General features: G+C 48.0%; 1 protein-coding gene and 1 long non-coding RNA gene across 2 annotated transcripts; both read left to right on the forward strand.

Annotated features, from left to right (window-relative positions):
* Positions 1-46: 46 nt before the first annotated feature.
* ddx6 (DEAD (Asp-Glu-Ala-Asp) box helicase 6) lies at positions 47-27,975 on the forward strand. The gene is made up of 14 exons (XM_029773941.1): positions 47-111; positions 197-372; positions 1,348-1,946; positions 2,041-2,104; positions 4,071-4,175; positions 5,411-5,540; positions 9,284-9,430; positions 9,611-9,705; positions 9,846-9,968; positions 10,317-10,445; positions 23,604-23,720; positions 26,846-27,011; positions 27,108-27,298; positions 27,642-27,975. The coding sequence occupies exons 3-13, from the start codon at positions 1,717-1,719 to the stop codon at positions 27,281-27,283; spliced, it is 1,482 nt and encodes a 493-aa protein (XP_029629801.1). The 5' UTR covers positions 47-111; positions 197-372; positions 1,348-1,716; the 3' UTR covers positions 27,284-27,298; positions 27,642-27,975.
* On the forward strand, positions 23,715-25,654 carry LOC115206733 (uncharacterized). The gene is made up of 3 exons (XR_003880857.1): positions 23,715-23,770; positions 23,921-24,091; positions 25,524-25,654. It is a non-coding gene; the product is annotated as an uncharacterized LOC115206733 (long non-coding RNA).
* Positions 27,976-27,982: the final 7 nt, after the last annotated feature.

The following is a 27,982-nucleotide window of genomic DNA, read 5'->3' on the forward strand; positions in this document are numbered from 1 at the left end:
TTTTACGTGTGTGGTGCATATGGGTGACAAGAGGACAAATGAAAACACATGCATGCAGTTTCAAACTACATCTGAAGGAAAAGGGGATTTGCTAGGCTGCGATACTGAGAAGTATTTAATTTGCTGAATATTGTGAAGAATGCTAGTAAATAAGTTATTGTTGCATGTGTAATAAAGAAAATGTTTTTTTTTTCAGGTGGTTCTTCAGGTGGTTCTTCTGGTTTTGAATCAGGTGATGATGACGGACAGTGGGAGGGTTGAAATAGGAGGGGAGGCCATCTTGGGCTTTCTGTTTAGACCAAACCAGTAGCTTTACAGATAACAGCTGACAAGTCCAACAAAAAAACCAACAGATAATATCAACAATCCGCGGTAACTGTTCACTTAATCCTCTTCTTGTAGATTATATTTCACCTGATATACATGTACCGATCAATATTTCTATGTGGGGTGGTTTGGCATATCTTATTAGAATTTTTTTTTTTACAATGTTTTGTGCTGCGTTTCCTTCTGGTTTTAACCTTAGCTAGCAAAATAGCTAGCTAGCTAACATTTAGTTAGCGTTAGCTAGGTCGCTAACTAACGTAGGTAACTACGTCGGGAAAGTGATGTTTGTTTTAATACTTTAACAAATTGTTTCTAAATGTGATTTATGTTGACTTTAGTCTAAATATCCACCTGGCATAAATGCACTTTTTTTTTTTGGCCGCGCCGCTAACTAGCTAGCTAACGTTATCAATCAAATGTATTTACATTTATAAAGCCCTTTCTTTCTACATCAGCAGATGTCACAAAATGCTTATACCGAAACGAAAACCCCAGCCTTAAAAATACCAAACAGCAAGTCATGCAGATGTAGAAAGCACGGTGGCTAGGAGAAACTCCCTAGTTAACGTTAGCTAGTTAGCCAAACGTCTGCTAACCGGTAGCTAGCTAACACGGCTCGTTAGATACTATCTCTAACGCCTTAATTAAAGGTGTACCACGTTTTGACAACATTTTTTGGGGGTCTGTATGTGTACGTTTTTAAATAAATACATGCCGCAATTAAGCTACTAGTGAGAGTATTTATTAAACGCACCACTCCCGGCTAGTTAACTTGTAGCTGGCTAAACCGTCGGGCTAGCTTACCAACTAGCAACTAGTGCTAAGGCGTTAGTTAGTGATTAGCTACGTTAAATAACTAGCTACAACTCCGCTGTGAACTGAACTTGATAACTAGTTAAGTTAGCTACCTCACTTTACTTGTTTTTTGTTGTTTTTTTTAAAACAATTTTTGTATTTAGAATAAAGTCTTCCGTGATAACATGTCTAAACCCTGTGTGACACTTTCCTTCTCTACCTCAGGGTGAACATTTTGTGGGGATGGAAGTATTTAAGACAGGTGTGACCATGCAGCAGCCTCTGGCCTAAGGTGCTCTTCTAACCCTATGCCACACCAAGCGGGCAATAGACCAGAGTTTCTGCTTTTTCTTTTTGTTGTTGCTTGTGTCAGTCATTTTGTTGACATTTTTTTGGATGAGATGTTCCACAAAGAACAATACTATTGAGGAACAGGAGAGGAGGCAATCGCTTCTATCTAATTACATTTGCTTTGGATAACAGCCCCGTGAGAAGTCAGACTATTCCTCAAGATTTATCCCCCCCACCACCACCACAATCAGAATAAGAACTGTATCACGCGCCCTTTGTGGATAGGATAGACTAGCCCAAGCCATGAGTACCGCCAGTACCCAGAACCCAGTGATACTGGGCCATTCCAACCAGAATGGCCAGCTCCGAGGCCCGGTGGGGAAGCCTGCAGGAGGGCAGGGCAGCGGAGGAGGCAGTCATCAGACACAGCAGCCCGGCCAGATGAAGCAGGCCTCCAGCACAATCAACAACGGTACTGGGCCTAGCAGCACCCAACTGGCTAAAGCTAACCCCACAGCCAATACTGTCATCAAGTGAGTCCCTAGTTAATTTACAGCGACAGAATGGCTCTCGAGTGTTCTCTCTTTTTTTTGAGGGATGGTACTCATAACTCATATTTTTCCACAGGCCTGGAGATGACTGGAAGAGGAATTTGACGCTCCCTCCAAAAGACATGAGGATGAGAACTTCGGTAAAGACATGTTCCCTTTTGAATCAAATGTAGTTTAAACTGTTGTAGTTATTGCCGTGGTCTAGTGTTAAGGGCCTGTGTGCTTTTTTATTTATTTAACCTTTATTTAACTTGGCATGTCAGTTAAGAACAAATTCTTATTTACAATGACAGCCTACCAAAAGGCCTCCTGCGGGAGCGGGGGCCTGGCATTAAAAATAAATACAATATAAATATAGGACAAAACACACATCACAACAAGCGAGACAACACAACACTACATAAAGAGAGAGTAGCTTAGCATTAGCAAAAAGAGTGCTAGCTTAGCATTTTGCGCTGCGTCCCTGAAGCTGCCTCTGACTGGGCTTGAAACAGGGTCCTCTGTCTGGCCAACACGCGTGACTGCCCGCTTGACAATGTACAAACCAGTTAAGCTATAGAAAAGGATCCAATTCGATAGCGCCTCTGGCAACATTTCAAGTTGGCTTTGGAGTGAGCTTAAGGCACGTTCTTATGTTACTCTAGGGCAGTAGTAGGCACGTTCTTATGTTACTCTAGGGCAGTAGTAGTCAGGTTCTTATCTCTGTTACACTAGGGCAGTAGTAGTCAAGTTCTTATCTCTGTTACACTAGGGCAGTAGTAGTCAAGTTCTAATGTTACTCTAGGGCAGTAGTAGTCAGGTTCTTATGTTACACTAGGGCAGTAGTAGTCAGGTTCTTATCTCTTACTCTAGGGCAGTAGTAGTCAGGTTCTTATGTTACACTAGGGCAGTAGTAGTCAGGTTCTTATTTTACTCTAGGGCAGTAGTAGTCAGGTTCTTATGTTACTCTAGGGCAGTAGTAGTCAGGTTCTTATCTCTGTTACACTAGGGCAGTAGTAGTCAAGTTCTTATGTTACTCTAGGGCAGTAGTAGTCAGGTTCTTATGTTACTCTAGGGCAGTAGTAGTCAGGTTCTTATGTTACTCTAGGGCAGTAGTAGTCAGGTTCTTATTTTACTCTAGGGCAGTAGTAGTCAGGTTCTTATGTTACTCTAGGGCAGTAGTATTCAGGTTCTTATCTCTGTTACACTAGGGCAGTAGTAGTCAAGTTCTTATGTTACTCTAGGGCAGTAGTAGTCAGGTTCTTATGTTACTCTAGGGCAGTAGTAGTCAGGTTCTTATGTTACTCTAGGGCAGTAGTAGTCAGGTTCTTATGTTACTCTAGGGCAGTAGTAGTCAGGTTCTTATGTTACTCTAGGGCAGTAGTAGTCAGGTTCTTATGTTACTCTAGGGCAGTAGTAGTCAGGTTCTTATGTTACTCTAGGGCAGTAGTAGTCAGGTTCTTATTTTACTCTAGGGCAGTAGTAGTCAGGTTCTTATGTTACTCTAGGGCAGTAGTAGTCAGGTTCTTATGTTACACTAGGGCAGTAGTAGTCAGGTTCTTATGTTACTCTAGGGCAGTAGTAGTCAGGTTCTTATGTTACTCTAGGGCAGTAGTAGTCAGGTTCTTATGTTACTCTAGGGCAGTAGTAGTCAGGTTCTTATTTTACTCTAGGGCAGTAGTAGTCAGGTTCTTATGTTACACTAGGGCAGTAGTAGTCAGGTTCTTATGTTACACTAGGGCAGTAGTAGTCAGGTTCTTATGTTACTCTAGGGCAGTAGTAGTCAGGTTCTTATGTTACTCTAGGGCAGTAGTAGTCAGGTTCTTATGTTACTCTAGGGCAGTAGTAGTCAGGTTCTTATGTTACTCTAGGGCAGTAGTAGTCAGGTTCTTATGTTACTCTAGGGCAGTAGTAGTCAGGTTCTTATGTTACTCTAGGGCAGTAGTAGTCAGGTTCTTATGTTACACTAGGGCAGTAGTAGTCAGGTTCTTATGTTACTCTAGGGCAGTAGTAGTCAGGTTCTTATGTTACACTAGGGCAGTAGTAGTCAGATTCTTATCTCAGGTTCTCTCTCATTATAAAGCCTCTAATGTTAAGTTGATTCAATGTTGATCCGATGTACAACAGGACGTAACGGCAACTAAAGGCAATGAGTTTGAAGACTACTGCCTGAAGAGGGAGCTGCTGATGGGAATCTTTGAGATGGGCTGGGAGAAACCCTCTCCGATCCAGGTACGCTAAGAGCTAAAGTGCTACGTAGCAGCTGCATCCAGGACACTGACTGCATGGTATGTCTATTAGCTCTTGTTCATGACTCTGTTCTATTTCATTACCCAAGAGCCATTGGAGAAGGTGTCTTCTGTAAAGGGGGAGTTTGGTTAATTAACAGCGCCGCCACTCAATCTGAACATTAACACATAATGGTTGCGGTACGGTTTTGGAAGCATATGGACCTTTACCTTTCATATCGGTGTGTGTGTGTGAATAAAATAGAAAGTTAAAGTGATGCATACCTTGATAGGGTCAGTGTTCCCACATGGCCGTATCATGTTACACCCGTTGTTTACGGAAGACGAGGCGACCACCTATGTTAATTAGCTATCTAGCAAAGCCCCTAACACCTGTGTAAGAGTAACTCTGGAAGTGTAGTTTAGTAGGATGGAGGCTGTATGGATCTGTAACTACTACAGTGTAGTTTAGTAGGATGGAGGCTCCATAGCTGTATGGATCTGTAACTGCTACAGTGTAGTTTAGTAGGATGGAGGCTCCATAGCTGTATGGGTCTGTAACTGCTACAGTGTAGTTTAGTAGGATGGAGGCTGTATGGATCTGTAACTGCTACAGTGTAGTTTAGTAGGATGGAGGCTCCTTCGCTGTATGGATCTGTAACCGTTAGTGATTAAAGATAAGGACCAAATGGGTGGTGGTGGGGGGGGGGAGTGGTCCAATCTGAGCCCTGAGAGCTGCAGTGCTGCTGCTTCTCTGTTCTCTTTGGTAGTTCGTTGGTTGATTTGAATGGAATGACACTGATTGGCCGAGAGATTCCACTCACCTGGTGTCTCAGCAGAGGTCTGAATGAATCTCTGATTAGAGGAGGGGAAGGATGACCACCAGCAAGGTGTAGAGGTGTTCCAAATGGAGCCCTATTCCCTATGTAATGCACTACGGTCTTCCCTGTGGCTCAGTTGGTAGAGCATGGTGTGTGCAACGCCAGGGTTGTGGGTTCGATTCCCACGGGGGGCCAGTACAAAAAAAAAAAAAAATATGCATGAAATGCAATGTATGCTTTCACTACTGTAAGACGCTCTGGATAAGAGCATCTGCTAAAATGACTAAAATGTAAAACGTACTTTTGTCTGTGGCAGTAATATAGGTAATGAAATGCCATTTGGGACTCAGGCAGACCTCAAGGCCCCTGGGTTCTCGATGGGATTAGTGGACTCTTAACTTGTTGCCTTCCTCTCTAGGAGGAGAGCATCCCCATAGCGTTGTCTGGGAGGGACATTCTGGCCAGGGCCAAGAACGGGACAGGAAAGAGCGGAGCCTACCTCATTCCTCTCCTGGAGCGCATTGACCTGAAGAAGGACTGCATACAAGGTGAGACATCTCACCCTATGACCGTTGCCTTTGTTTTTAAACAGATGTGAGACACTTGGATCCTGTGCACATATGTCAATCATTACCTTGCCTTCCTTTGGGTCTCAGTAGACCAACTTGTCTTCAGTAGAATTGAAAAGGCTGATTTGTGAAAGTGCCAGACTAGTCTGATCTTTGTATAGACTAATGTAGTCGTCCCCCCCAACCTGCCTTCTATCTGTGTTCTGTGGTTCAGCTGTGGACATGTAGTTTAGTAGGATGGAGGCTCCATAGCTGTATGGATCTGTTACTGCTACAGTGTAGTTTAGTAGGATGGAGGCTCCATAGCTGTATGGATCTGTTACTGCTACAGTGTAGTTTAGTAGGATGGAGGCTGTATGGATCTGTAACTACTACAGTGTAGTTTAGTAGGATGGAGGCTCCATAGCTGTATGGATCTGTAACTGCTGCAGTGTAGTTTAGTAGGATGGAGGCTGTATGGATCTGTAACTGCTACAGTGTAGTAGTTTATAGTCTGATGTCTTATTCCAACCTTACTTTCATCCGTGTCTTGTGGTCCAGCTGTGGACATGGATCCAACAGAGAGCTGGCCTGCAGGCTAGGACCTCTGTGTAGGCCTCTGCATGATATAATACAGTGCCTTCGGAAAGTATTCAGACCCCTTTCTTTGCAAATCTATAACATTTTTTATAAAACGTATTTACATAAGTATTCAGACCCTTTGCTTTTAGACTTGAAATGAAGCTTTGGTGCATCCTGTTTCCATTAATCATCCTTGAAATCTTTCTACTACTTGATTGGAGTCCACCTGTGGTCAATTCAATTGATTGGACATGATTTGGAAAAGCACACACCTGTCTATATAAGGTCCCACAGTTGACAGTGCATGTCAGAGCAAAAACCAAGCCATGAGGTCAAAGGAATTGTCTGTAGAGCTCCGAGACCGGATTGTGTCTAGTCACAGATCTGGGGAAGGGTACCAAAACATTTCTGCAGCGTTGAAGGTCCCCAAGAACACAGTGGCCTCCATTGTTAAATGGAAGTTTGGAACCACCAAGACTCTTCCTAGAGCTGGCTGCCCGGACAGACTGAGCAGTTGGGGTAGAAGGGCCTTGGTCAGGGAGGTGACAAAGAACCTGATGGTCACTCTGACAGAGATTTAGAGTTCCTCTGTGGAGATGGGAGAACCTTCTAGAAGGACAACCATCTCTGCAGCACTCCACCAATCAGGCCTTTATGGTAGAGTGGCCTGATGAAGTCTGCTTGGAGATTGCCAAAAGGCACCTAAAACTCTCAGACCATGAGAAACAAGATTCTCTGGTCTGATTAAACTCTTTAGCCTGAATGCCAAGCGTCACGTCTGGAGGAAACCTGGCACCATCCCTACAGTGAAGCATGATGGGGGCAGCATCATGCTGTGTGGATATTTTTCAGCGGCAGGGACTGGAAGAAGAATCGGGATCGAGTGAAAGATGAACGGCGCAAAGTAAAGAGATCGTTCATGACAACCTGTTCCAGAGCACTCAGGACCTCAGACTGGGGCGAAGGTTCACCTTCCTACAGGACAATGACCCTAAGCACACAGCCAAGACAACGCAGGAGTGGCTTCGGGACAAGTCCCTGAATGTCCTTGAGTGGCCCAGCCAGAGCCAGGACTTGAACCTGATTGAACATCTCTTTAGTGACCTGAAAATAGCTGTGCATCAACGCTCCCCATCCAACCTGACAGAGCTTGAGATGATCTACATAGAAGAATGGGAGAAACTCCCGAAATACAGGTGTGCCAAGCTTGTAGTGTCAAACCCAAGAAGACTGTTCCACAATTCTTCCTATGACATTGAGTACACCATATCAGTCACTGGCTTCATCTAGAAGTGCATTGACGATGTCGTCCCCACAGTGACCGTACATACCCCAACCAGAACACATGGATTACAGGCAACATCCGCTCTGAGCTAAAGGCTAGAGATACCGCTTTCAAGGAGCGGGACTCTAACCCTGACGTTTATTGGAAATCCCTCTATACCCTCCGACGAACCATCAAACAGGCAAAGCATCAATACAGAACAAAGACTGAATTTGCATACCGCCCCAACAGATCCACAGATGATAAAATCTCTATTGCACTCCACACTGACCTTTCACACCTGGACAAAAGGAACACCTATGTGAGAATGCTATTCATTGACTACAGCTCAGCGTTCAACACCATAGTTCCTAAAAGCTCATCGGTAAGTTCAAAACCCTGGGACTAAATACCTCCCTCTACAATTGGATCCTGGACTTCCTGACGGGCCGCCCCCAGGTGGTAAGGATAGGTAACAACTAGTGATGCACCGATATTACATTTGTGGCCGATATCCGATTATTTTCCTTGCCAAAAAAAACCGCTGCCATGATCCAAACACACCAATGCAGTTGTGAAGAGGGCATGACAACGCCTATTCCCCCACAGGAGACTGAAAAGATTTGGCATGGGTCCCCAGATCCTCAAAGTTCTACATCTGCATCATCGAGAGCATCCTGAAAGGTTGCATCACCGCCTGGTATGGTAACTGCTCGGCCTCCGACCGCAAGACACTACAGAGGGTAGTGCGTACGGCCCAGTACATCACTGGGGCCAAGCTTCCTGCCATCCAGGACCTCTATACTAGGCGGTGTCAGAGGAAGGCCCAAAAAATTGTCAAAGACTCCAGCCACCCCAGTCATAGACTGTTCTTTCTGCTACTGCACGGCAAGCATTACCGGAGCGCCAAGTCTAGGTCCAAAAGGCTTAACAGCTTCTACCCCCAAGACTTAAGACTCTTGAACAGTTAATCAAATGACTACCTGGACTATTTCCTTTGTCCCCACCCCTTTTACACTGCTGCTCTGTTTATTATCCATGCATAGTCGCTTTACCTCTACCTACATGTACATATTACCCCAATTATGTCGACTAACCGGTTCCCCCTGTATTTAGCCTCCACATTGACTCTGTACCGGTACCCCTGTATATAGACTCCACATTGACTCTGTACCGGTACCCCCTGTATATAGACTCCACATTGACTCTGTACCGGTACCCCCTGTATACAGCCTCCACATTGACTCTGTACCGGTACCCCCTGTATTTAGCCTCCACATTGACTCTGTACCGGCACCCCCTGTATATAGCCTCCACATTGACTCTGTACCGTAACACCCTGTATATAGCCTCCACATTGACTCTGTACCGTAACACCCTGTATATAGCCTCCACATTGACTCTGTACCGGTACCCCTGTATATAGCCTCCACATTGACTCTGTACCGTAACACCCTGTATATAGCCTCCACATTGACTCTGTACCGGTACCCCCTGTATATAGCCTCACTACTGTTATTTTATTGTTGCTCATTAAAGATTTATGTTTTGAACTGTGTTGTTGGTTAAGGGCTTGTAAGTAAGTAAGCAGTTCACTGTATTTGGCGCATGTGCCAAGGTTTTAATCGGTGCCAAAGGTGTTTCAACAAAGTACTGAGTAAATGGACTGAATACTTCTGTAAATGTGATATTTAAGTTTATAAGAAATATATAAATTAGAAGAATAAAATCCACAATTTTTTGCTTTTTCACTATAGGGTAATGTGTGTAGATTGCTGTGGATTTATTTTATTGACTAAATTTTAGAATAAGGCTGTAACGTATGTGTAAAAAAAAAGTCAAGGGGTCTGAATACTTAGAGATAAATGATCAAATATATGGTTCTCTCCTCCAATAGCTATGGGCATCGTTCCCACCAGGGAACTGGCTTTGCAGGTGAGCCAGATCTGTATCCAGATCAGCAAACACATGGGAGGTGTCAAAGTCATGGCCACAACGGGCGGCACCAACCTCCGCGATGACATCATGAGGCTTGACGAGACAGGTACACCTCACCTGGCCAAGAGCCAGTTAGATTTAAACGTGACTTTGGTGTTATTCAATGAACAAGTCATCTTGACTCAAGTCTCAAATGTATGGTGATACTAGGCTTATCTTTTCAATTGTGTTATTCTTTTGTAGTTCACGTTGTGATTTGTTTTTATAATAATTATTTTGTCTGTAGTTCATGTTGTGATTGCCACCCCTGGGAGGATCCTGGACCTCATTAAGAAGGGTGTGGCCAAAGTCAATCAGGTTCAGATGATGGTTTTGGATGAGGTGAGCTGTGTTCCTTTCGTCTCGGTGTCTCCAACAGAACTGTTACCTGTTTACTTTACCTGTAGTTGGGCAAAGTTACCAGTCAACTGTAAGATCCATTATGTCGTTGTCTCCGTCCGTCTGTCTGTCCCCCCCACCAGGCAGACAAGCTGTTGTCCCAGGACTTTGTGGTGATGATGGAAGAGGTACTGAGCTACCTACCCAAACAGAGACAGATTCTGCTCTACTCTGCTACCTTTCCTCTCAGCGTGCAGAAGTTCATGGTAAATTCTGGATTCTGATTAATGGGGTGGGGACCTTTGGGGTTGGACTAGCCTAGATCATAGTTTGGTCTGTGAACAAAGAAGGTCCTGTATTGATTTATACAGTCCTGCTTGTATGAGCAGTAAAACGCTTAAGTTGTGAATTTTGACTCTGTAATAGAATATTAAAGGTCTTTCCATTGTCTTGCTTTGTATATTGTTGTTATAGTTCAAATAATAATTGTGGACAAACAACGGGACGTCGTTCTGCTTACGAACAACAACGTAGTTAGTTGGGTCTTGACGAGAGCACCCTCATAAACAATCTCAATGCTGTCTGATGTGAAGCTGTTATTTCCTGTGTCTCAGAACTCCCATCTGTCCAAGCCCTACGAGATCAACCTGATGGAGGAGTTGACCCTGAAGGGGGTCACCCAGTATTATGCCTACGTTACGGAGAGACAGAAGGTCCACTGTCTCAACACACTCTTCTCCAGGGTGAGTACCATCACTGTTAAAACCCCTTGTACCCTGACCCCGAGGGGGGGGGGGGGGGGGGTCACCCAGTATTATGCTTACGTTAGAGACAATGTCCACTGTCTCAAGACATTTTCCAGGGTAGGTACCCATCAACGGCCCCTAAACCCTACACTACAGAGCAAAGCTGACTCTGTCCTTTGCCTGCCCCCCCCCCCCCCCAGCTGACTCTGTCCTTTGCCTGCCCCCCCCCCCCCCCCCAGCTGACTCTGTCCTTTGCCTGCCCCCCCCCAGCTGACTCTGTCCTTTGCCTGCCCCCCCCAGCTGACTGTCCTTTGCCTGCCCCCCCCAGCTGACTGTCCTTTGCCTGCCCCCCCTCAGCTTACTCTGTCCTTTGCCTGCCCCCCCCCCCCCAGCTGACTCTGTCCTTTGCCTGCCCCCCCAGCTGACTCTGTCCTTTGCCTGCCCCCCCCCCAGCTGACTCTGTCCTTTGCCTGCCCCCCCCCCAGCTGACTCTGTCCTTTGCCTGCCCCCCCCCCCCAGCTGACTCTGTCCTTTGCCTGCCCCCCCCCCCAGCTGACTCTGTCCTTTGCCTGCCCCCCCCCCCAGCTGACTCTGTCCTTTGCCTGCCCCCCCCCCCAGCTGACTCTGTCCTTTGCCTGCCCCCCCCCCCAGCTGACTCTGTCCTTTGCCTGCCCCCCCCCCCAGCTGTCTCTGTCCTTTGCCTGCCCCCCCCCCAGCTGACTCTGTCCTTTGCCTGCCCCCCCCCAGCTGACTCTGTCCTTTGCCTGCCCCCCCCCCAGCTGACTCTGTCCTTTGCCTGCCCCCCCCCAGCTGACCCTGTCCTTTGCCTGCCCCCCCCCAGCTGACTCTGTCCTTTGCCTGCCCCCCCCCCAGCTGACTCTGTCCTTTGCCTGCCCCCCCCCCAGCTGACTCTGTCCTTTGCCTGCCCCCCCCAGCTGACTCTGTCCTTTGCCTGCCCCCCCCCCCCCAGCTGACTCTGTCCTTTGCCTGCCCCCCCCCCCCCCCCAGCTGACTCTGTCCTTTGCCTGCCCCCCCCCCCCCCAGCTGACTCTGTCCTTTGCCTGCCCCCCCCCCCAGCTGACTGTCCTTTGCCTGCCCCCCCCCCAGCTGACTGTCCTTTGCCTGCCCCCCCCCAGCTGACTGTCCTTTGCCTGCCCCCCCCCAGCTGACTGTCCTTTGCCTGCCCCCCCCCAGCTGACTGTCCTTTGCCTGCCCCCCCCAGCTGACTGTCCTTTGCCTGCCCCCCCCAGCTGACTCTGTCCTTTGCCTGCCCCCCCCAGCTGACTCTGTCCTTTGCCTGCCCCCCCCAGCTGACTCTGTCCTTTGCCTGCCCCCCCCCAGCTGACTCTGTCCTTTGCCTGCCTGCCCCCCCCAGCTGACTCTGTCCTTTGCCTGCCTGCCCCCCCCCCAGCTGACTCTGTCCTTTGCCTGCCTGTCCCCCCCCCAGCTGACTCTGTCCTTTGCCTGCCTGCCCCCCCCCAGCTGACTCTGTCCTTTGCCTGCCTGCCCCCCCCCCAGCTGACTCTGTCCTTTGCCTGCCTGCCCCCCCCCCCAGCTGACTCTGTCCTTTGCCTGCCTGCCCCCCCCCCCCAGCTGACTCTGTCCTTTGCCTGCCTGCCCCCCCCCCCAGCTGACTCTGTCCTTTGCCTGCCTGCCCCCCCAGCTGACTCTGTCCTTTGCCTGCCTGCCCCCCCCAGCTGACTCTGTCCTTTGCCTGCCTGCCCCCCCCAGCTGACTCTGTCCTTTGCCTGCCTGCCCCCCCAGCTGACTCTGTCCTTTGCCTGCCTGCCCCCCCCCAGCTGACTCTGTCCTTTGCCTGCCTGCCCCCCCCAGCTCACTCTGTCCTTTGCCTGCCTGCCCCCCCCCAGCTGACTCTGTCCTTTGCCTGCCTGCCCCCCCCCAGCTGACTCTGTCCTTTGCCTGCCTGCCCCCCCCCAGCTGACTCTGTCCTTTGCCTGCCTGCCCCCCCCCCCAGCTGACTCTGTCCTTTGCCTGCCTGCCCCCCCCCCCCAGCTGACTCTGTCCTTTGCCTGCCTGCCCCCCCCCCCCAGCTGACTCTGTCCTTTGCCTGCCTGCCCCCCCCCCAGCTGACTCTGTCCTTTGCCTGCCTGCCCCCCCCCAGCTGACTCTGTCCTTTGCCTGCCTGCCCCCCCCCAGCTGACTCTGTCCTTTGCCTGCCTGCCCCCCCCAGCTGACTCTGTCCTTTGCCTGCCTGCCCCCCCCAGCTGACTCTGTCCTTTGCCTGCCTGCCCCCCCAGCTGACTCTGTCCTTTGCCTGCCCGCCCCCCCAGCTGACTCTGTCCTTTGCCTGCCTGCCCCCCCCAGCTGACTCTGTCCTTTGCCTGCCTGCCCCCCCCAGCTGACTCTGTCCTTTGCCTGCCTGCCCCCCCCAACTGACTCTGTCCTTTGCCTGCCTGCCCCCCCCAGCTGACTCTGTCCTTTGCCTGCCTGCCCCCCCCCCCCAGCTGACTCTGTCCTTTGCCTGCCTGCCCCCCCCCCCCAGCTGACTCTGTCCTTTGCCTGCCTGCCCCCCCCCCCCAGCTGACTCTGTCCTTTGCCTGCCTGCCCCCCCCCAGCTGACTCTGTCCTTTGCCTGCCCCCCCCAGCTGACTCTGTCCTTTGCCTGCCCCCCCCAGCTGACTCTGTCCTTTGCCTGCCTGCCCCCCCCCAGCTGACTCTGTCCTTTGCCTGCCTGCCCCCCCCCAGCTGACTCTGTCCTTTGCCTGCCCCCCCCCAGCTGACTCTGTCCTTTGCCTGCCTGCCCCCCCCCCAGCTGACTCTGTCCTTTGCCTGCCCCCCCCAGCTGACTCTGTCCTTTGCCTGCCCCCCCCAGCTGACTCTGTCCTTTGCCTGCCCCCCCCAGCTGACTCTGTCCTTTGCCTGCCCCCCCCAGCTGACTCTGTCCTTTGCTTGCCTGCCCCCCCCAGCTGACTCTGTCCTTTGCCTGCCTGCCCCCCCCCAGCTGACTCTGTCCTTTGCCTGCCTGCCCCCCCCCCAGCTGACTCTGTCCTTTGTTGGCATATTGTTGGTTTTTTCTCTCAACCATCTGAAGTTGTAGCTGACCCAATCGGCTGAGCGCTGCCCCCCCCCCCCCAGTAGTTGTAGTACTATTTCCCTCCATGTTGGATGGCAGCACTTCACTTGATACCACTGATGTGAGGAAAAAGGATAGGAAAAACTGTTTGCCAAATTATTTTTCCAAAATTGGTGAACAGCTATTGTGTAGTCATCTCCACTAGTGGCACCTGCTGGTGAAAATAATTTAAAGCATCTAAATGATTCTGAAGTCCCCACACCCTGTAGCTCAGCGTTGCCCTTCTATCTTCTACCAAACTACTCGGGTGGTTGTTCGACAAAACGAAGCTTTGGGTGTCGTTGATCACGTCCTTCTGATAGTGATTTCAAGGCATCTGCACACTGTTTCAAAGCACACTGCTTAGCGAATTTCAACGCATACCTCGGAGCGTCCACATCAAACGTAACGTCACTGATGAATGGTAGCCTAGTAGATGGACCTAAATTGATGGATTAGGTCAGGGATAAAGATCTGAAACAAGCTGCTACAGTGCCTTCAGAAAGTATTCAGGACTTATTCCACATTTGGGGGCGGCAGCGTAGCCTAGTAGTTAGAGCGTTGGACTAGTAACCAGCAGGTAGCCTAGTGGTTAGAGCATTGGACTAGTAACCAGCAGGTAGCCTAGTGGTTAGAGCATTGGACTAGTAACCAGCAGGTAGCCTAGTGGTTAGAGCGTTGGACTAGTAACCAGCAGGTAGCCTAGTGGTTAGAGCGTTGAACTAGTAACCAGCAGGTAGCCTAGTGGTTAGAGCGTTGGACTAGTAACCAGCAGGTAGCCTAGTGGTTAGAGCGTTGGACTAGTAACCAGCAGGTAGCCTAGTGGTTAGAGCGTTGGACTAGTAACCAGCAGGTAGCCTAGTGGTTAGAGCGTTGGACTAGTAACCAGCAGGTAGCCTAGTGGTTAGAGCGTTGGATTAGTAACCAGCAGGTAGCCTAGTGGTTAGAGCGTTGGACTAGTAACCAGCAGGTAGCCTAGTGGTTAGAGCGTTGGACTTGTAACCAGCAGGTAGCCTAGTGGTTAGAGCGTTGGACTTGTAACCAGCAGGTAGCCTAGTGGTTAGAGCGTTGGACTAGTAACCAGCAGGTAGCCTAGTGGTTAGAGCGTTGGACTAGTAACCAGCAGGTAGCCTAGTGGTTAGAGCGTTGGACTTGTAACCAGCAGGTAGCCTAGTGGTTAGAGCGTTGGACTTGTAACCAGCAGGTAGCCTAGTGGTTAGAGCGTTGGACTAGTAACCAGCAGGTAGCCTAGTGGTTAGAGCGTTGGACTAGTAACCAGCAGGTAGCCTAGTGGTTAGAGCGTTGGATTACTAACCAGCAGGTAGCCTAGTGGTTAGAGCGTTGGACTACTAACCAGCAGGTAGCCTAGTGGTTAGAACGTTGGATTACTAACCAGCAGGTAACCTAGTGGTTAGAGCGTTGGACTTGTAACCAGCAGGTAACCTAGTGGTTAGAGCGTTGGACTAGTAACCAGCAGGTAGTCTAGTGGTTAGAGCGTTGGACTAGTAACCAGCAGGTAGCCTAGTGGTTAGAGCGTTGGACTAGTAACCAGCAGGTAGACTAGTGGTTAGAGCGTTGGACTAGTAACCAGCAGGTAGCCTAGTGGTTAGAGCGTTGGACTAGTAACCAGCAGGTAGCCTAGTGGTTAGAGCGTTGGATTACTAACCAGCAGGTAGCCTAGTGGTTAGAGCGTTGGACTAGTAACCAGCAGGTAGCCTAGTGGTTAGAGCGTTGGACTAGTAACCAGCAGGTAGCCTAGTGGTTAGAGCGTTGGACTAGTAACCAGCAGGTAGCCTAGTGGTTAGAGCGTTGGACTAGTAACCAGCAGGTAGCCTAGTGGTTAGAGCGTTGGACTAGTAACCAGCAGGTAGTCTAGTGGTTAGAGCGTTGGACTAGTAACCAGCAGGTAGCCTAGTGGTTAGAGCGTTGGACTAGTAACCAGCAGGTAGACTAGTGGTTAGAGCGTTGGACTAGTAACCAGCAGGTAGCCTAGTGGTTAGAGCGTTGGACTAGTAACCAGCAGGTAGCCTAGTGGTTAGAGCGTTGGATTAGTAACCAGCAGGTAGCCTAGTGGTTAGAGCGTTGGACTAGTAACCAGCAGGTAGCCTAGTGGTTAGAGCGTTGGACTAGTAACCAGCAGGTAGCCTAGTGGTTAGAGCGTTGGACTAGTAACCAGCAGGTAGCCTAGTGGTTAGAGCGTTGGACTAGTAACCAGCAGGTAGCCTAGTGGTTAGAGCGTTGGACTAGTAACCAGCAGGTAGCCTAGTGGTTAGAGCGTTGGACTAGTAACCAGCAGGTAGCCTAGTGGTTAGAGCGTTGGACTAGTAACCAGCAGGTAGCCTAGTGGTTAGAGCGTTGGACTAGTAACCAGCAGGTAGCCTAGTGGTTAGAGCGTTGGACTAGTAACCAGCAGGTAGCCTAGTGGTTAGAGCGTTGGACTAGTAACCAGCAGGTAGCCTAGTGGTTAGAGCGTTGGACTAGTAACCAGCAGGTAGCATAGTGGTTAGAGCGTTGGACTAGTAACCAGCAGGTAGCATAGTGGTTAGAGCGTTGGACTAGTAACCAGCAGGTAGCCTAGTGGTTAGAGCGTTGGACTAGTAACCAGCAGGTAGTCTAGTGGTTAGAGCGTTGGATTACTAACCAGCAGGTAGCCTAGTGGTTAGAGCGTTGGATTACTAACCAGCAGGTAGCCTAGTGGTTAGAGCGTTGGATTACTAACCAGCAGGTAGCCTAGTGGTTAGAGCGTTGGACTAGTAACCAGCAGGTAGCCTAGTGGTTAGAGCGTTGGACTAGTAACCAGCAGGTAGCCTAGTGGTTAGAGCGTTGGACTAGTAACCAGCAGGTAGCCTAGTGGTTAGAGCGTTGGGCCAGTAACCAGCAGGTAGCCTAGTGGTTAGAGCGTTGGGCCAGTAACCAGCAGGTAGCATAGTGGTTAGAGCGTTGGACTAGTAACCAGCAGGTAGCCTAGTGGTTAGAGCGTTGGACTAGTAACCAGCAGGTAGCCTAGTGGTTAGAGCGTTGGACTAGTAACCAGCAGGTAGCCTAGTGGTTAGAGCGTTGGACTAGTAACCAGCAGGTAGCCTAGTGGTTAGAGCGTTGGACTAGTAACCAGCAGGTAGCCTAGTGGTTAGAGCGTTAGACTAGTAACCAGCAGGTAGCCTAGTGGTTAGAGCGTTGGACTAGTAACCAGCAGGTAGCCTAGTGGTTAGAGCGTTGGACTAGTAACCAGCAGGTAGCCTAGTGGTTAGAGCGTTGGACTAGTAACCAGCAGGTAGCCTAGTGGTTAGAGCGTTGGACTAGTAACCAGCAGGTAGCATAGTGGTTAGAGCGTTGGACTAGTAACCAGCAGGTAGCATAGTGGTTAGAGCGTTGGACTAGTAACCAGCAGGTAGCCTAGTGGTTAGAGCGTTGGACTAGTAACCAGCAGGTAGTCTAGTGGTTAGAGCGTTGGATTACTAACCAGCAGGTAGCCTAGTGGTTAGAGCGTTGGACTAGTAACCAGCAGGTAGCCTAGTGGTTAGAGCGTTGGACTAGTAACCAGCAGGTAGCCTAGTGGTTAGAGCGTTGGACTAGTAACCAGCAGGTAGCCTAGTGGTTAGAGCGTTGGGCCAGTAACCAGCAGGTAGCCTAGTGGTTAGAGCGTTGGGCCAGTAACCAGCAGGTAGCATAGTGGTTAGAGCGGTGGACTAGTAACCAGCAGGTAGCCTAGTGGTTAGAGCGTTGGATTACTAACCAGCAAATAAACTGAAGTACAAAAGAAATAAAAACAACATAGAAAAGTAAAGAATAATTAGAGTAACAATAGCAAGGCAATGTCAATGTGGAGGCTATATACAGGGTATTACGGTACCGAGTCAACGTGGAGGCTATATACAGGGTGTTACGGTACAGAGTCAATGTGGAGGCTATATACAGGGTGTTACGGTACAGAGTCAATGTGGAGGCTATATACAGGGGGTACTGGTACAGAGTCAATGTGGAGGCTATATACAGGGGGTACTGGTACAGAGTCAATGTGGAGGCTATATACAGGGGGTACTGGTACAGAGTCAATGTGGAGGCTACATACAGGGGGTACCGGTACAGAGTCAATGTGGAGGCTATATACAGGGGGTACCGGTACAGAGTCAATGTGGAGGCTATATACAGGGGGTACCGGTACAGAGTCAATGTGGAGGCTATATACAGGGGGTACTGGTACAGAGTCAATGTGGAGGCTATATACAGGGGGTACCGGTACAGAGTCAATGTGGAGGCTATATACAGGGGGTACCGGTACAGAGTCAATGTGGAGACTATATACAGGGTGTTACGGTACAGAGTCAATGTGGAGGCTATATACAGGGGGTACCGGTACAGAGTCAATGTGGAGGCTATATACAGGGGGTACTGGTACAGAGTCAATGTGGAGGCTATATACAGGGGGTACTGGTACAGAGTCAATGTGGAGGCTATATACAGGGGGTACTGGTACAGAGTCAATGTGGAGGCTATATACAGGGGGTACCGGTACAATGTGGAGACTATATACAGGGTGTTACGGTACAGAGTCAATGTGGAGGCTATATACAGGGGGTACCGGTACAGAGTCAATGTGGAGGCTATATACAGGGGGTACTGGTACAGAGTCAATGTGGAGGCTATATACAGGGGGTACTGGTACAGAGTCAATGTGGAGGCTATATACAGGGGGTACTGGTACAGAGTCAATGTGGAGGCTTTATACAGGGGTACCGGTACAGAGTCAATGTGGAGGCTATATACAGGGGGTACCGGTACAGAGTCAATGTGGAGGCTATATACAGGGGGTACCAGTACAGAGTCAATGTGGAGGCTATATACAGGGGGTACCAGTACAGAGTCAATGTGGAGGCTATATACAGGGGGTACCAGTACAGAGTCAATGTGGAGGCTATATACAGGGGGTACTGGTACAAGGTAGAGGCTATATACAAGGGGTACCGGTACAGAGTCAATGTGGAGGCTATATACAGGGGGTACCGGTACAGAGTCACAGGTTAGTTGAGGTATTATGTAGGTAGAGGTAAAGTGACTATGCAGTAACAGCAGCGGAAAAATGGGAGGTTGGACAATGTAAATAGTCCGGGTAGCCATTTGATTAAGTGTTCAGGAGTCTTATGGCTTGGGGGTAGAAGCTGATTAGAAGCCTTTTGGACCTAGACTTGGCTCTCTGGTACCGCTTGCCGTGGGTTCGTAGAGGTCTATGACTAGGGTCGCTGGAGTCCTTGACAATTTTTTTGTGTCTGACACCGCCTGGTATATACATTTATTTATATATAAAAAAAATACTCAACCTTTATTTAACTAGGCAAGTCAATTAAGAACAAATTCTTATTTATAATAACGGCCTACCAATAGGAAAAAGACCATGTGGGGACGGGGGCTGGGATTAAAAATATAGGACAAAACACAATGAGAGACGACACTACACAAAGAGAACTAAGACGACAACATAGCATGGCAGCAGCACAACATGGTAGTGTCCATGATTGAGTCTTTGTATGACGATTTGAGAACTGTTCTTCCTCTGACACCGCCTGGTATAGAGGTCCTGGATGGCAGGAAGCTTGGCCCCAGTGATATACTGGGCCGTACGCACTATCCTCTAGTGCTTTGCGGTCGGAGGCCGAGCAGTTTGCCATACCAGGCGGTGATGCAACCAGTCAGGATGCTCTTGATGGTGCAGCTGTAGAAGTTTTTGAGGATCTGCGGATCCATGCCAAATCTTTTCAGTCTCCTGAGGGGGAATAAGCATTGTCATTCCCTTTTTCACGGCTGTCTTGGTGTGTTTGGACCATGATATTTTGTGGACACCAAGGAACTTGAAGCTCTGAACCTGCTCCACTAAAGCCCCGTCGATAAGAATGGGACGTGCTCTGTCCTCCTTTTCCTGTTGTACACAATGTTCTCCTTTGCCTTAATCACGGTGAGGGAGAGGTTGTTATCCTGGCACCTCACTGCCAGGTCTCTGACCTCCTCCCTATAAGCTGTCTCATCGTTGTCGGTGATCAGGCCTACCACTGTGTTGTCAGCAAACTTAATGATGGTGTTGGAGTCGTGCTTGACCATGCAGTCATGGGTGAACAGGGAGTTCAGGAGGGGACTAAGCACGCACCCCTGAGGCACCCTGGTGTTGAAGATCAGCGTGGCACCTACCCTTCCATCTGGAACTCCAGGATCCAGTTGCTGAGGGAAGTGATTAGTCCCAGGGTCCTTAGCTTAGCTATGAGCTTTGGTTAATGAGTCCCACTCATTGAAAGCGATAGCTGTAGCCTTTAGCTCAGTGCGGCTGTTGCCTGTGATCCATGGCTTCTGGTTGGGGTATATACGTACGGTCACTGTGGGGACGACGTCATTGATGCACTTGAAGCTAGTGATTGAGGTGGTTTACTCAAATCCATCAGCAAAAGACTGGAACATATTCCAGTCTGTGCTAGTTAAACCGTCCTGTAGCGTAGCATCTGTGTCATCTGACCACTTCTGTATTGAGCGAGTCACTGGTACTTCCTGCTTTAGTTTTTGCTTGTAAGCAAGAATCAGGAGGATAGAATTAGTCAGATTTGCCAAATGGAAGGCGAGGGAGAGCTTTGTGCAGGTCTTTGTGTGGTGTAAAGGTCTAGTTTTTTCTCTCCTTTGGTTGTTGCACATGTAACATGCTGGTAGAAACAAGGTAAAGCGGTTTTTAGTTTTCCCTGCATTAAATTCTCTGACCACTAGGAGCGCTGCCTCTGGATGATCGCCTCTTTTCCTGAATCCACTCCTGTGTTGTCTTGGCAGTGTGCTTAGGGTTGTTGTCCTGTTGGAAGGTGAAACTTCGCCCCAGTTTGAGATCCCAAGTGCTCTGGAGCAGGTTTTCATGAAGGATCTCGCTGTACTTTGCTCCGTGTAATCTTTCAGAGTTCAATCTTGATTACATCAGACCAGAGTATCTTGTTTCTCATGGTCAGAGTCCATTAGGTGCCTTTTGGCAAACTCCAAGCGGGCTGTCGTGTGCCTTTTACTGAGCAGTGGCTTCCATCTGGCCCCTACCATAAAGTCCTGATTTAATGGAGTGCTATAGAGATGGTTGTCCTTCTGGAAGGTTCTCCCATCTCCACAGAGGAACTTTGGAGTTCTGTCAGTGACCATCAGGTTTTTGGTCACCTCCTTGACCAAGGCCCTTCTCCCCCGATTGCTCAGTTTGGGCGGGCGGCCAGCTCTTTGAGAGTCTTGGCGGTCATTTAAGAATGCTGGATGCATCTGTGTTCTTGGGGACCTTCAATGCCGCAGAAATGTTTTGGTACCCTTCCCCAGATCAGTGCTTAACCTTTTGAGGATAGGGGGCAGTATTGAGAATTTTGGAAAAAATATGTTCCCATTTTTAACTGCCTCCTACACCAACTCAGAAGCTAGAATATGCATATTATTGTTCAGGTTTGGATAGAAAACACTGAATTTTCTAAAACTGTTTGAATGGTGTCTGTGAGTATAACAGAACTCCTATGGCAGGCAAAAACCTGACAAGGTTTCAAGCAGGAAGTACCCTGTCTGACAAGGAGTCGTGCGTCTTGCATCTTTTTATTGAAAAGTAAGGATCTTAGCTGTAACGTGACAATTCCCAGGGCTCCAATAGGCTCTCAGAGCCCGGGAAATAACTGAAGGTTTACGAGGGAGCCTCAGGCTGAAACACATTATCACCTTTTGTAAGTGGCTGCTCAGAGGACCTTTGAATGAGGCGCGTGCACGAGTCGCTCCTGAGGATAAATTTTATTCGGCTGTTTAGGCTCAATGCATACTCCCGGTCGGAATATTATCACTTATCTACGAGATAAATGGCATAAAAATTGGTTTTAAACAGCGGTTGACATGCTTCGAAGTACGGTAATGGAATATTTAGACATTTTTGTCACGCCAATGCACCATGCGCGACACCGTGAAGAAGCATTCTGATAGTGTCTAGAACTCACGAACAAAACGTCGCTGTTTGGATATAACGATGGATTATTTGGGACCAAACCTACATTTGTTATTGAAGTAGAAGTCCTGGCAGTGTATTCTGACGAAGAACAAGCAAGGTAAGAACATTTTTCTTATAGGAAATGTGATTTTGGTGAAGGCTAAACTTGCCGGGTATCTAAATAGCTAGCCCTGTGATGCCGGGCAATGTACTTAGATTATTGCAAAATGTGCTTCATCCGAAAAGCTATTTTAAAATCGGACATATCGAGTGCATAGAGGAGTAATGTATCTATAATTCTTAAAATAATTGTTATGCTTTTTGTGAACGTTTATCGTGAGTAATTTAGCAAACTGTTAGTAAATTCCCCGGAAGTTTGCGGGGGTTATGCTTTTTCTGAACGTCACATGCTAATGTAAAAAGCTGGTTTTTGATATAAATATGAACTTGATTGAACAAAACATGCATGTATTGTATAACACAATGTCCTATGTGTGTCATCTGATGAAGATCATAAAAGGTTAGTGCTGCATTTAGCTGTGGTTTGGGTTTATGTGACATGATATGCTAGCTTGAAAAATGGGTGTCTGATTTTTTCTGGCTGGGCACTCTGCTGACATAATCTAATGTTTTGCTTTCGTTGTAAAGCCTTTTTGAAATCGGACAGTGGGGTTAGATTAACGAGATTCTTGTCTTTAAATAGCTGTAAAATAGTCATATGTTTGAGAAATTGAAGTAATAGTATTTCTAACGATTCAAAAATCGCGCCACTGGATTTCAGTGGCTGTTACGTAGGTGGGACGAGTTCGTCCCACATGCGCCAGAGAGGTTAACACAATCCTGTCTTGGAGATCTGCGGACAATTCCTTCAACCTCATGGCTTGGTTTTTGCTCTGACATGCGCTGAGAACTTTGGGAACTTAAATAGACAGGTGTGTGTGCCTTTCCAAATCATGTCCAATCAATTGAATTTACCACAGGTGGACTCCAATCAATTTGTAGAAACATGTCAAGGATGATCAATGGAAACAGTAAGCACTGGAGCTGTGTCGAGTCTCATGGCAAAGGGTCTGAATACTTGTCACTTTTTTTTATACATTTGCAAACATTTCTAAACCTGTTTTTGCTTTGTTATTATGGGGTATTGTGTGTAGATTGATGAAATAAATTCATTTAATCAGTTTTAGAATAAGATTGTCACATAACAAAATGTTGAAAAATTTAAGGGGTCTGTATACCTTCCGTAAAGTTAATGGAAGTGTAACTCATTTCAAATTCCTGATATTAAGCAAGCCAGACCGGACCATTTAGTTTTATTTACAGTTAGCCAGGGGCGCAGTCCAACACTCATATCACTTACAAAGCATGTGTGTTTAGTGAGTCCTCCAGATCAGAGGCAGTAGGGATGACCAGGGATGTTCTCAGTGTGTGAATTGGATCGTTTTCCTCTCCTGCTAAGCATTCAAAGTGTAACGAGTGCTTTTGGGGTCATGGAATTATGTATGGAGTAAAAAGTACATGATTGTCTTTAGGAATGTAGTGAAGTAAAAAAAATTAATAATTCAAGTACGGATACCCCCCCCCCCCAAAAAAGTATTGTTGCTTAAGTACTTTACACCACTGCTTGTAGGCAATGTCATGTCGGTGCCGGCTGGGGGAAGGGGCGCGCCGGCTGGGGGAAGGGGCGCGCCGGCTGGGGGAAGGGGCGCGCCGGCTGGGGGAAGGGGCGCGCCGGCTGGGGGAAGGGGCGCGCCGGCTGGGGGAAGGGGCGCGCCGGCTGGGGGAAGGGGCGCGCCGGCTGGGGGAAGGGGCGCGCCGGCTGGGGGAAGGGGCGCGCCGGCTGGGGGAAGGGGCGCGCCGGCTGGGGGAAAGGGCGCCATCGGGTCTAACGGTTGTCTTGTGCAGAACTGCAGCTGTGTGGGAAGGCACTGCTTCCATACATTTGTTTATGACTAAAATGAAAACGTGTCCGTTTGTGCATCTCAACTTAATTCATTTTAAATTCAGGCTTTAACGAAACTAAGTGTAAAAATTCAAGTGGTGTGAATACTTTCTGAAGCCACTGTCTATATACACTTGTATGTCTATTCAATTATTATTTTCTGTTTCCTTTCTCCCCATGCAGCTCCAGATCAACCAGTCTATAATCTTCTGTAACTCGTCTCAGAGGGTGGAGCTGCTGGCCAAGAAGATATCTCAGCTGGGCTACTCGTGTTTCTACATCCATGCCAAGATGAGACAGGTCAGCCCCAGGTCCTAGTGTGTTAATATATCCATGCCAAGATGAGACAGGTCAGCTCCAGGTCCTAGTGTGTCTCTATATCCATGCCAAGATGAGACAGGTCAGCCCCAGGTCCTAGTGTGTCTCTATATCCATGCCAAGATGAGACAGTTCTGCCCCAGGTCCTAGTGTGTTAATATATCCATGCCAAGATGAGACAGGTCAGCCCCAGGTCCTAGTGTGTTAATATATCCATGCCAAGATGAGACAGGTCAGCCCCAGGTCCTAGTGTGTTAATATATCCATGCCAAGATGAGACAGGTCAGCCCCAGGTCCTAGTGTGTTAATATATCCATGCCAAGATGAGACAGGTCAGCCCCAGGTCCTAGTGTGTTAGCCTCTTGGGGCTATTTGGGACGCTAGCGTGCCACCCGTGGCGCACCCTATCAACAGCAGGTGCATTTCAAGAGCGGCAAATTTGAAACCAAATAAATGTCAAAATTCAAATTTTTCAAACATACAACTATCTGACACCCTTTGAAAGATAAACATCTCCTTAATCTAACCACGTTGTCCGATTTCAAAAAGGTTTTACGGCGAAAGCATAAAGTTAGGTTATGTTAGGAGAGTACATTGACAATAGCTGTGTGTATTGTATTATCAATTCAAAGACAGGCGTCACCAAAACCATAAAATCAGCTAAAATTATGCACTAACCTTTTACAATCTCCATCAGATGACACTCCTAGGACATTATGTTAGACAATGCATGCATTTTTAGTTCTATCAAGTTCATATTTATATCTAAAAACAGCGTTTTACTATGGCGTTGATGTTCAGGAAATCGTTTCCCTCCAATACTGGCAGTCAAGTCATCACAACAAAATAATTAATATTAGAAAACATTGGTAAAATATTATATTGTCATTCAAAGAATTATAGATTTACATCTCTTGAACGCAATGGACTTGCCAGATTTAAAATTAACCTTACTGGGAAATCACACTTTGCAATAATCTGAGCACTGCGTCCAGAAAAATACCCTTTGCGATACAGACTAACCGCCATGTTGGAGAGATCTAAAATCGAAAATACTATGTAAATAATCCATTACCTTTGATTCTCTTCATCAGATGTCACTTCCAAGGAATCCCAGGTCCATAACGAATGTAGTTTTGTTCAAAAAAGCTCATCATTTATGTCCAAAAAGCTCCGTGTTGTTAGCACATGATCTAAGCCAGCCGGACTTGTCTTCATGAACGAGGGGAAAAAATATATTTACGTTCGTTCAAACATGTCAAACGTTGTATAGCTTAAATCATTAGTGCCTTTTTTAACCAGAACATGAATAAAATTCAAGGCGGACGATTGGGATCTCTTTTAAAACGTTTCGGAACGAGAGTACCCACCATCAACTCGAGCGCCAGGGGTCTAATGGCCCATCACCGTTCCAAGGCTCTTGTTCGGTCAGATCTCACAGTATAAGACTCAAAACACTTTGTAAAGGCTGGTGACATCTAGTGGAAGCAATAGGAAGTGCCAAAACATTCCTCAGCCCCTTTGTTTTTCAATGGTATAGGCTTAAAGTCAATTCAACACATCAGGTATCCACTTCCTGTTAGAATCTGTCTCAGGGTTTTGCCTGCCAAATGAGTTCTGTTATACTCAGACACCATTCAAACAGTTTTAGAAACTTTAGGGTGTTTTCTATCCATATATAATAAGTATATGCATATTCTAGTTACTGGGTAGGATTAGTAACCAGATTAAATCGGGCAAAAAAAATTATCCAGCCGTGAAAATACTGCCCCCTAGCCCCAACAGGTTAATATATCCATGCCAAGATGAGACAGGTCAGCCCCAGGTCCTAGTGTGTCTCTATATCCATGCCAAGATGAGACAGGTCAGCCCCAGGACCTAGTGTGTTAATATATCCATGCCAAGACGAGACAGGTCAGCCCCAGGTCCTAGTGTGTTAATATATCCATGCCAAGATGAGACAGGTCAGCCCCAGGTCCTAGTGTGTTAATATATCCATGCCAAGATGAGACAGGTCAGCCCCAGGTCCTAGTGTGTTAATATATCCATGCCAAGATGAGACAGGTCAGCCCCAGGTCCTAGTGTGTTAATATATCCATGCCAAGATGAGACAGGTCAGCCCCAGGTCCTAGTGTGTTAATATATCCATGCCAAGATGAGACAGGTCAGCCCCAGGTCCTAGTGTGTTAATATATCCATGCCAAGATGAGACAGGTCAGCCCCAGGTCCTAGTGTGTCTCTATATCCATGCCAAGATGAGACAGGTCAGCCCCAGGTCCTAGTGTGTTAATATATCCATGCCAAGATGAGACAGGTCAGCTCCAGGTCCTAGTGTGTTAATATATCCATGCCAAGATGAGACAGGTCAGCTCCAGGTCCTAGTGTGTTAATATATCCATGCCAAGATGAGACAGGTCAGCTCCAGGTCCTAGTGTGTCTCTATATCCATGCCAAGATGAGACAGGTCAGCCCCAGGTCCTAGTGTGTTTCTACTGCTTCCTCACTACCCCTGGAGCAGCTGACTAAGCTTAGCATCCCAAATGGACCCTACGTAGTGCACTACTTTAGACCACAGACATTACATTTTAGTCATTTAGCAGACGCTCTTATCCAGAGCGACTTACAGTAGTGAATGCATACATTTCATAATTTTTTTTTCTTCTCCGTACTGGTCCCCCGTGGGAATCAAACACCATGCTCTACCAACTGAGCCACTGCCCGATGGGTAGTGCCAGGCTCGGGGCCCCAGTCTTCGTGGTGTGCCAGGCTCGGGGCCCCAGTCTTCGTGGTGTGCCAGGCTCGGGGCCCCAGTCTTCGTGGTGTGCCAGGCTCGGGGCCCCAGTCTTCGTGGTGTGCCAGGCTCGGGGCCCCAGTCTTCGTGGTGTGCCAGGCTCGGGGCCCCAGTCTTCGTGGTGTGCCAGGCTCGGGGCCCCAGTCTTCGTGGTGTGCCAGGCTCGGGGCCCCAGTCTTCGTGGTTTTATTAGGACGACACCCTGGAGAACAAGCCTTTCTTTGGACCAGATTAGACAGTACCAGACTTTCATTCTGTTTTGACCCTACCCAACATGACCATGGTTAATTTAGTCTACTTGTCTGTCTCTCTACAGGAGCACCGTAACAGAGTGTTCCACGACTTCAGAAACGGCCTCTGCCGGAATCTCGTCTGCACAGACCTTTTCACGAGAGGTATCGACATTCAGGCCGTAAATGTTGTGATCAACTTTGACTTCCCCAAGCTGGGAGAGACATACCTGCATCGCATCGGCAGATCAGGTGAGAACCCCGGGCTTTTCTCAAGCAGGACTTAATAAAATGTCATTTTGAAGGAGATTATCGTCAGTTTTAACCTTGACTACTCACCCCCTCCAGGTCGTTTTGGTCACCTGGGTCTGGCCATCAACCTGATCACATACGATGACCGCTTCAATCTCAAGGGCATCGAGGAACAGCTGGGAACAGAGATCAGGCCCATCCCCGGCAGCATAGACAAGAGCCTGTATGTTGCAGAGTACCACAGTGAGAATGGAGAGGAGGTCAAGCTGTGAGGACGAGGAACAGAGGTGAGACGGTCTCATCAATCAAATTTATTTTAGAAAGCCATTTTGACATCGAATATTTTTCAGAATGTCCTTCAAAACCGCAAGCGAGGCAGAGGCACTGCTTGGAAATGAAGAGTTTATTTATTTATTTATTTATTTTATTTGTTTATTTAACCGGACAAGTTCTTTTGAGGTTGAAATGTATTTTGAGGAATGCTTACCAAGTATAATGTTAGCTACTTCACATGTGTTTGAGATGAATTGGTTGTACTGACTGAAAGCAGGAGGAGAAATGGCTTGGATGAAACGTTTGTTTGACTAGTCATACTAAACACAACAGCTATACTGTTTCTCTCCTCTGCAGATCAGATGAGACCCCCGTCCCCGTCGCCCCTCCCCTTTTGATGTTACTCCACCCTTCTGTGTTTTTTAAAATCTTTTGGATATCCAACTTCCCGTCGGTCTTCCTTCCTGTTTTTGGGTGCCACCTCATGGAAACGTGTACGATCTGTGAGAGACAACAAACCTGCAGAGGAACTCATGATGTCCCTGTTCTAGGGTCCTCTCTCTGCTGCGATGCACTGAAGACTACGGCTACTAACTACCACAGTACTGGGAGGAGGAAGGCAGGGAACGTGGAGGAACACCGTCTTTCAATGGAGATGGACTTGATCGTTTCCATCTTTCTCCTGCTCCAATCTACCC

Source organism: Salmo trutta, chromosome 13 (genome assembly GCF_901001165.1).
Source record: "Salmo trutta chromosome 13, fSalTru1.1, whole genome shotgun sequence".
Taxonomy (NCBI): Eukaryota; Metazoa; Chordata; class Actinopteri; order Salmoniformes; family Salmonidae; genus Salmo; species Salmo trutta.